We start from the raw sequence: 9212 nt of genomic DNA, 5'->3' as shown, positions 1-9212 counted from the left end.
ATAGATCTTCCTCCTTTGCGTTTACTTACATACCGTTGCAACCTTAGTCTGATAATTTATAATAAAAATTGAATATTCTTTGAAGACACAGACCAATTTTCGAAACAGACGACGCCGAACAAAAGAAAACGCGGTATAGAAGCATGGCAATAAAGTATTTACCTATGAAGTAACCACCACCACTTGAATTTTCTTGGAAATGTGCAGTTGAAATAGAAATGGTAACCAATTGGGCAGCAGACGTAATTGAACGATTATAGCAGAATAAAAGATAAACCGAAAATAGATACAATTTGTTAGTATGTTGGAAGAAGGAAAGGGAAGATATTCACGATTACGTGGAATTACTTGTCGATCCTCATTTTGTAAGGATGAAAGAGTCGTCGGATGAAGATTTCGCTTACGCGATGGCTCCGCTGAAAATCATGTCGTGGCCTGTAGGAACCTGGCCTCCTCAAGTGTACGATATCTTCTCCGCTATACGTGCTATAATCGCGATTCTACTTCTGGTATGAAATTTTTGTGATTCTGTTTCTAAGTTGACACGTTAACTACCAACTATATAGAATCGGGGACAAAGTAAGTGGGCAAGCAAATGGAACTAGTTTTAATGTTGTGCACTTATATCCTTTTTATTGCATATCGTTATACTACATAGATTAATCAGGAAATAACAGGAAATAACAAGCCGTATTTAACGAAACTACAGTGACAACTACTCCTCCTACTTATCCACTTACTTTTAAGCAAACGTGTTAAATGAAATTTCTAAAAGCCAAATTGATCCGCTCCACGTTCTGCTACTCCGACAATTTTGTAATTACTACACGTTATTTGTATTCTCTTTGGAAGACACCTGACGTATTTCTATAAATTTTCTTATAACATAGAAATCGTTTAAATTATAATGAATTCAAGCATAAATTAAGAAAGCAAATATGAATAATTTCATCGCACTTTTTACTTTTCAATTTGTGAACCTAATCAATGTGGTTTCTGAGTGACTGAATTTGTTTTATAGCTACTCATGCTGATCATCGTGCAAATGGAGTTGTATTTAGACAGTAGCGACGCCAAGAAGAATCTGGACGCTCTACTATTAATTACCTGTGGCATTTTGGCGTTATCAAAGATCATACGCTTTCGCATTCAGCCTGATGGCCTTGTTTCGAATTTTGTCTCGGCGGTTAAAGATTATAACGAACTAAAAGACCAAGAGAAACGAATGATAATGCGAAGACACGCTTATATGGGTAGACTGGTGTCTGCTAGTGTGATATTTTCTTCGTGCATCGGCTCGACTCTTTACTTGGCTATCCCTATGCTATCTGGAGATGAAGAAAAAGATATAGTTAACGTAACGAAAGGAAGTATAATGGATTACCCTATACCTTCCGAATGTGTAATGGCCCTTATACAATTGCCGGATAATTTGTTCTTTATGGTTTTTATCATAGAGTACTTGATGCTATTGTTCACGAGCACTGGAAATCTAGGTAATGAATCGCCGTGTCCAATGAACCACCCATTGTCAGGAGCCATTCTAATTAATCCATAGATTTTAACGAAGAAGAAAGATTAACATCATTTTTTCAAACGCAAGGAACTGTTCTTTTATTTGCATTGGCTTCTTACAATCAGTCCCTAAAACTTGTCGTACGATTTTATTCGCAATTTAATTTACATAAATATAGTACTCTATATTGAAAATAAACTCCAGACTCGGTATGACACAAAGTATAATGAGGAATTTGAACAGTTGGACGTGTATCTTGTGTGTATGCAATGCGCCTATACCTCCAGATGCCGAAATTAATTATCCGTTTTGGACAATGAAACTAAGAACGCGATAAAAAATGGAATTGATCAGTTTGGCTCCTGATTTGCTTGATTGGCTCGGTACATGTACAGATACTTGCCCAGAGTAGCGCAAGAATCTAGCTCATTTAGTTTGAAATATGAATTAGGAAGCGATACGTTGTTCTTCGGTATTATTTTTCACCTGTGCGGTCAGGTAGAAATTCTGAGATTAGAGTTCAATAGACTAGGTAACAAGAACGAAAGAACAATGGAACGTTTCATCGTGTTAATCAAGAGGCACATTTATTTATTGAACCTAGCCCACATGCTCAACGAGACAATTAGCTCTATCTTGGTTATGCAACTATTCTCGAGCTGTGTGCTTATTTGTACAACCGGTAAGCGTTCTGATCTCGCTTAATAAAATAACACGAAGCCTGGTATAAGAATATTTGAATATCATTTATATATAGGTACAATATTCATCTATTTTTAGGATTTCAACTTATTCTCGATCTGAGCATCGGAAACATAGTCATGACGATGAAAGGATTTATAGTTCTGAACGCTATGTTGGTGCAACTATTTGCATACAGTTATGTGGGCGATTATTTAACGCGCCAAATGAAAGGTATCAGCGACTCGATATATTTTTGCAACTGGTACGATATATCGAAAAGTATGGCAAAAGATATTATTTACGTTATTATGAGAGCTCAATATCCAGTGTTCTTGAAGGCTGGCAATTTCTTTATCGTCAATATGGAAACGTATATGAGTATTCTGAAAACTTCTATGTCGTATCTTTCAGTCCTTCGAGTAATGGTAAATGCTTGAAGCGGTATGAACCTAATAAAGTACAATAAAATATAAAATATTTTCTTTCTGGTGTTTTAATATTCACTTCGTATACTCGAAATCAAATAGTTTTGGAATCGAATGTACGCAGTAGATCGTCTCAGTAGACTGTTATGGTCAATGATTCACGCAATTTTCGATAGATGTTATTGCAGCATCGTTTGTTTATAGCCACTGACTAAGAACAGGATAGACGTGACATTACATGGGTGTTCGCGTCTCTGATTCTGAAATACAGGAAAAAAACCAAAGTTCATTTGTATTACACTGTGGTCAAGGAACAGGAACACAACAAGAGCCGACTCTCCACATGGAAATCCACATGTAAAACAAGAAGGGCCTCTTCTGCGCAAGCAGGCACACGTATATGGATACATATAAACACTATGAATGCCTCAGACAGAGGCATTCAGAAGCAAAATTTCATTTTGTGCCTGTATATTTTTATTCGTATGAAAACAGATCAAAGAAGAGGACATATGCACGTAAGTGGGCGTAAATGTTTTCGTGTGCGTGCTAGGATAAATCGTACGTCAAATCGAAGTAAGTAAACGAAAGTAGAGGTATGTCACTGAAGGGCTAATCATATAATAGTGTCTGGTTTCGCAAATACTCGTTAAGTTTATTGTAACATTATCACAAATCTTACTCCATTCAGTATTTTACATCATAAGTCAAATTTATATAATATTTCAAATGTAGAAATATATTGCATAAAAGAAATATAATAACTTGGTGCAGTCGATTAGTTTCTAATCATCTAGCTGACGTGCCTTACCTCTTTTCAGATCTTTTAACACTCGATGGACCCATAGATAGATCTTAACAATCCCTTGGAATTGAACTACTCGATGACAACATACTGCCTATTTTGCTAACTTTTCCTCATCCCATCTGCGTATTGGCACTGCAGACAATGTGCAACGTCGTCAATGTAATCGCTGATTGGGCCAATGGCGGATTATTCTTCAGCTTAAGGATGAATTCCCCCAAGTACTCATTGCCAGGAGTCATGCTAATTAACTCCATAAATGTTGATGAAGAAAAAGTTTAACATCATTTTTCAAGTGCAATACAATTTGTTTTCACTTGTATCTGTCCTGTAAAATCACTCCTTAAAACTTTACATACCAATTTGTTTGCCATTTTACTTACATAAACATACATACCATTATATTCGTTTTAACGTACATACTATGGTGTACTTTTTTCTAAATGATAATAATCAATAATATACATAAATATTAAAAAGTCAAAGAGTATATTTTTGTCCATATATTTTATTAAGACTCGTTTAAAATCTCAAAATCTATATAATTATTACCGATAAATCATAAATTTATCACTTTTATCACCCTGCTACTTCCATTGTAAGAGAGTTAAATGTCTAGTATTTTCTAAACTCTGCCAAATCAAATTCGTGTAAAAACAAGTATAATTGGTATATTACCTTGATCACCGCAGCCTGTGTATTGTATTCAAAACCAGATTTCGTGTTCCTGGTTTGCTTGAGCACGAGAGAGCACAAGCGTCGGTGCATAAAAAAGCTTCATCTTGATGATGAGATTACTCCAACAGTCGTGCAAAATATAACATTAGTCTTACCGACTTTTTGATAAATTCGATTTTCAGACCACTTTCTTACTCGCCCTCTCTCTTTTTAAATCCGGCAAAATGCTACATCATATCTATCCCTCGCACCGGTTCTTTCCTCGATGGACGTTTGGTTTGGATCCAATTTTAGTGTGCTGTGCTGAAATTTACTGCATTCCTCCCAGGAATTACCCTTTGTAAACCCTCGAGCAACAAAGGCGATATTACTCTTATTCAGCGAAGAAGAGCAACGATATTTTCTCTCACGTAAGACGCAAACTTTCACACAAATAAATGCGCACGGAGCACACTTTAGTCTGTTGAATACCGAGTATACAACTGTTTGGATCAATGCACGCGATTAAATAAGTAATTTTGATGCAATTTTGAGAAACTCCGAACACGATCTTACCCTTCGCTTGCGTTCAAACATAATCGATTGCAATTTAGACGTTTCACTTCTACTACTTTCCCTGTAGCACAGGGTATCTTCTTACTATAAGAAAATAGATTTTCGTTCTTTACATTAACTTACATACCGTTGCAACTCGCATCTAATAGTTTGCATGAAAGTTAAATATTCTTTGAAAACACAGACCAATTTTCGAAACGCATGATCTATTTAACAATTTACCATAGGAGTTGGATATTCTTTGAAAACAGAGACCAATTTTCGAAACGGAAGATGCTGAACGACGGAAAATGCAGTATTAATCGTACAGCAGATCGGCAATAACGTATTTACCTGCGAAGTAACTGCCACTGGAATTTCCTTGGAAATGTGCACATGGCATAGAATTGGTAACCTATTGGACGGCAGATAATTGAGCGATTACAGTGAAATAAAAGATAAGAAAATACACACAATTTGTTAATATATGGGAAGAAAGAAAGGTACGGTACTCGCGTCGACGTAGAATTATTTCTCGATTTTCGTTTTCGAGGATGAAGGAGTCGTCGAGGAAAGACTTCGCTTACGCGATGACACCGATGAAGATCGTATCGTGGCCTGTTGGTACCTGGCCTCTTCAAAATTACGGTATTTTTTCCGCTATGCGTGGCATCATCGTGATCTCTCTTGTGGTATGAAACTTTTTGATACCGTTTCGATGTGAATATGTTTACAATTCGTTATACAGAATCAAGAACATAAATAAGTGGATAAACTAATGGAACTAATTGTAGTGTTATATATGCAGCTACATTTTATTTTTTATTGTATATCGTATAATACATAGATTATTTAGCAAATAATTAAAAGTGATATTTATATTTTTGTATAAACAAGCCGTATCTGACGAACCAAAATTGACGTTTGGTTTTTCTTTCGTAAGGTTTGTTGAATATTTAACTAAACTTTAAGTGTCAATTAAATAGTCGGTGGAAGATTGGAGTTATTGTTTCGGAAAACACTTTGACATTTCGGTAGAATATTTCGAATTACCACAATACTTGTTTCCATTACCTGTCTATTTACTTTTGCCCGAATGTGTTAATAGACATTCTGAAAATCACTTTAATCCGCTACATTTTTTGTTAATTTCACAATTTTACTATTACTCTACACTATTTACGTTCTTCTTGAAAGACAAATGTCTTATTTCTATCGATCTATTTGTGACAAGCGGATTATGTAAATAATAATGAATTCAAAGGTAAATTAAAGAAGCAAATTCTAATAACTCCATCGCTCTTTTTACTTTTTTCATTTGCGAGCCTAATCAATAGGATTTCCGAGTAGCTGAAATTGGCGCTTTTAAGAATTTTCGTTCATTTACAGTTGCTAATGCTAGCGATCTTGCAAATGGAAATGTACTTAGACAGCGGCGACGCCGGAAAAAACGTGGACGCTTTGATATTAATAACAAGCGGCGTTGTGGCCTTGTCAAAAATTATATGGTTTCGTATTCGACCTGCTGGCCTTATTTCGAATTTTACTTCTGCGGTTAAGGATTATGAAGAATTGGAGGGTCAGGACAAACGATTGATAGTACGAAAGCACGCTTATATAGGCAGAGTAGCATCTGCCACTGTGATATTTTCTTCGTATATCGGCTCCACTCTTTACATGACTATTCCTATGCTGGCTGGAAATGAAGAAAAAGATATAGTTAACGTAACAGAAGAAAGTACAACGGATTACCCTATACCTTCCGAATACGTAATGGACGTTATACAATTGCCGGATAATTTGTACTTTATGGTTTTTATCATAGAGTACTTGATGCTGTTGTTTACGAGCACTGGAAATTTAGGTAATGAATCGGGTGTTCAATGTCAGGTGCCATGCTGATTAATCCATAGATTTTAACGAAGAACAAAGTTTAACATCATCTTTTTAAATGCAAGGAACTGATTCTTTTATTTGCATTGGCTTCTTACAATCAGTCCTTAAGACTTGACGTACGATTTTCTTCGCAATTTTACTTAAATAAATATGGTACTCTATATTGAAAATAAACCCTCGGCTCAGTATAACGCAAAGTATAATAAGGAATTTGGACGTGCGTATGTAACGTGTTTAAACTCTCAAATGTTGAAACTAATTATTCGTTTTGGACAATGAACTTAAAGAACGCAATAAAAGATGCAATTGATCAGTTTGGCTTCTGAAAGATACATATAAAGATATTTGCTCAGAGTAGCGCAAGAATCTTGCTCATTCGAGTTGTAATATGAATTAGGAAGCGATTCGTTGCTCTTCGGTATCATTTTTCACCTGTGCGGCCAAGTGGAAATTTTGAAGCTGGAATTCAATAAACTGGGCAACGAGAACGAAAGAATAATGGAACGTTTCATCGTATTAATCAAGAGGCATGTGTACTTACTGAACCTGGCCAAGATGTTGAACGAGACGATCAGCTCTGTCTTGGTCGTGCAACTATTCACGAGTTGTATACTTATTTGTACCACGGGTGAACACTTTTACCTCATTTAATGAAATCATATGAAGCTCGATGGCATAAGTTTATTTAAATACGATCAATGTGTTTGAACGATTTGTATCTATTTTTAGGATTTCAATTTATTCTCGATCTGAGCATTGGGAACATCGTCATGGCGATGAAAACATTGATAGTAATGAGCTGTCTGTTGGTTCAATTGTTTGCATACAGTTACGTGGGCGAATATTTAAAGCGTCAAATGGAGAGCGTCGGCGACTCTGTGTACTTCTGCAGCTGGTATCATATACCGAAAAATGTGGCAAAAGGTATCGTTTTTGTCATTATGAAAAGCCAAGATCCAGTTTCCTTGAAGGCTGGGAAATTCTTTATCGTCAATATGGAAACGTACATGAATATTCTGAAAACATCGATGTCGTATCTTTCAGTCCTTCGAGTAATGGTAAATCCTTGAAATGTTGTTAATATAATAAAACAGAATAAAATATTAAATATTATACTTTCAATGATTCAATATTCGTTTCAAATTCATTTAGAGTTGAATGTGCGTAGTAGATAGTCTCGGTAAGCTGTTATGATCAAGTGTCTTTTGTGTGTAGCCATTGACTAAAGACAGGATTGACGTGACGACTTGACATTGAATGGAACTTTATGGCTCAGGTTGTGAAATAACTAGAAAAGATTTGAGTGTTTCTTGCAGCCTCTCCGAATTGCTACTGCGAACGTAGGAAAATTATATTCGTCCCGATCGTCAACAATGACGAAGTCAGTAGCTACGAAGAGATCTTCCTTTGTCGAACTCTCGAAAGAAAATTTGTCTCGTCGCATAACTGACAGCTATGAAACGCCACGTGCATAAGTTGAATTGTCAGCATGCGGTAATTGGGATAACATGTTCCTGTATACGGTATATACACTATATATACACTACTATGTATTTCAATTTTCGACGATTAAGATATATAGGATTTATACCAAAGACAACAGAATGGAAGATATACGAAAAAATACATAATTCAGAACACTTTTACCCATATATTTTATAAAGAATCATTCAAGATCCCAAAATCTATAAAATGATTATGAAAGGTCACATATTTACCACTTTGACTACCTTGCTACTTCTTTTGTTGAAGGATTAAATACCTAGTTTCTTCTAAACTATCAAATCAAGTTCATGTATAATTGGCATATTACCTTGATCATCGTATCACGTGTATTTAATGAAAAATCTGGTTTAGTGATCGTGGTGTGTTTGAGTACAAGAGGAAACATCGGTGAATTGCAAACGTTTCTCCAGATGGTAACGTTGCTCATACAATTCTATAATACCTTTACGCCCACATAGGGGATGCCTCGATCCAAAGGGTTTGCAGTTTATCCTGTTATCAACCTTGAGAACATAGCAAGGGATCTGACACTGATAGTATCAACCGTGTGAACTTGTCGATCTACGTAACAGCTGAGAAATTCCTCTCGATGAACACATTCGCTTTCAAAGAAATACACGTGAAAATCATTGATCGCGAGTGCTACATATATATAGTAAACTTCCGTACAGTACCAAGCACCCGGTAAGGCTCCCTCGTTGAACACTCCATCGTCTCCCCCATTGCACTGGGGTGAGTTTCCCGCTTGGGGTTCTAGTGTTCCCCCTGACACATTGCGAAGTACGAGGGATTAATAACGTAACCTGTTCCATCGGATATTACCAATTCAATAAAGGAATTTTTATATTCTTGATATCTTTCACATTACATATTTACTAACGTAGTTGTGAAATTTTTTCGACTGAAATAACACCGAACACGATATAATTTAAATCACGTTTACAGATATGTAATAGACGAAAGGAACAAAGTTAAATTTACTAAATGAGTAAATATTGATTAATTAAGAAATCCTCACAATTACATGGATAAAAGTTTTATTCGAGAAAAAAGAATTGAATATAACGTTTGTCTCACCGATTTCTTGATCCGGGGAAATGACAAGCCGTATCTATCCGTAGCACTGTTTACTCCCTCGATGAACATTTGGCTTGCCCAATTTTGTTCG

At 35.9% G+C, this 9212-nt stretch overlaps 2 protein-coding genes across 2 annotated transcripts; both read left to right on the top strand.

Annotated features, from left to right (window-relative positions):
* Positions 1–46: 46 nt before the first annotated feature.
* Positions 47–3119, top strand: LOC112213049 (odorant receptor Or2-like). The gene is made up of 4 exons (XM_033321456.1): positions 47–509; positions 1022–1496; positions 1968–2198; positions 2297–3119. The coding sequence occupies exons 1-4, from the start codon at positions 372–374 to the stop codon at positions 2635–2637; spliced, it is 1185 nt and encodes a 394-aa protein (XP_033177347.1). The 5' UTR covers positions 47–371; the 3' UTR covers positions 2638–3119.
* A 2012-nt stretch (positions 3120–5131) lies between these two features.
* LOC100741824 (odorant receptor Or2-like) lies at positions 5132–7794 on the top strand. The gene is made up of 4 exons (XM_033321455.1): positions 5132–5334; positions 6032–6506; positions 6936–7166; positions 7268–7794. Exons 1-4 carry the CDS (start codon positions 5197–5199, stop codon positions 7606–7608), a joined length of 1185 nt encoding a protein of 394 aa, XP_033177346.1. The 5' UTR covers positions 5132–5196; the 3' UTR covers positions 7609–7794.
* The last annotated feature ends 1418 nt before the right edge of the window (positions 7795–9212 follow it).

Source organism: Bombus impatiens, unplaced genomic scaffold, assembly GCF_000188095.3.
Source record: "Bombus impatiens unplaced genomic scaffold, BIMP_2.2 scf_0452, whole genome shotgun sequence".
Lineage (NCBI taxonomy): Eukaryota > Metazoa > Arthropoda > Insecta > Hymenoptera > Apidae > Bombus > Bombus impatiens.
Note: the sequence above shows the minus strand (reverse complement) of the source record. Positions and strands in the feature narration are given on the sequence as shown.

What these genes read in the sequence shown, in the direction of transcription:
- LOC100741824 (XM_033321455.1), top strand. Translation starts at nt 5,197, where the DNA reads ATGAAGGAGTCGTCGAGGAAAGACTTCGCTTACGCGATGACACCGATG. An exon ending in TCATCGTGATCTCTCTTGTG is followed by an intron (nt 5,335 to 6,031) that starts GTATGAAACTTT and finishes GTTCATTTACAG; the next exon opens with TTGCTAATGCTAGCGATCTT. An exon ending in TACGAGCACTGGAAATTTAG is followed by an intron (nt 6,507 to 6,935) that starts GTAATGAATCGG and finishes AATATGAATTAG; the next exon opens with GAAGCGATTCGTTGCTCTTC.
- LOC112213049 (XM_033321456.1), top strand. Translation starts at nt 372, where the DNA reads ATGAAAGAGTCGTCGGATGAAGATTTCGCTTACGCGATGGCTCCGCTG. An exon ending in TAATCGCGATTCTACTTCTG is followed by an intron (nt 510 to 1,021) that starts GTATGAAATTTT and finishes TTTGTTTTATAG; the next exon opens with CTACTCATGCTGATCATCGT. An exon ending in TGTGCTTATTTGTACAACCG is followed by an intron (nt 2,199 to 2,296) that starts GTAAGCGTTCTG and finishes ATCTATTTTTAG; the next exon opens with GATTTCAACTTATTCTCGAT.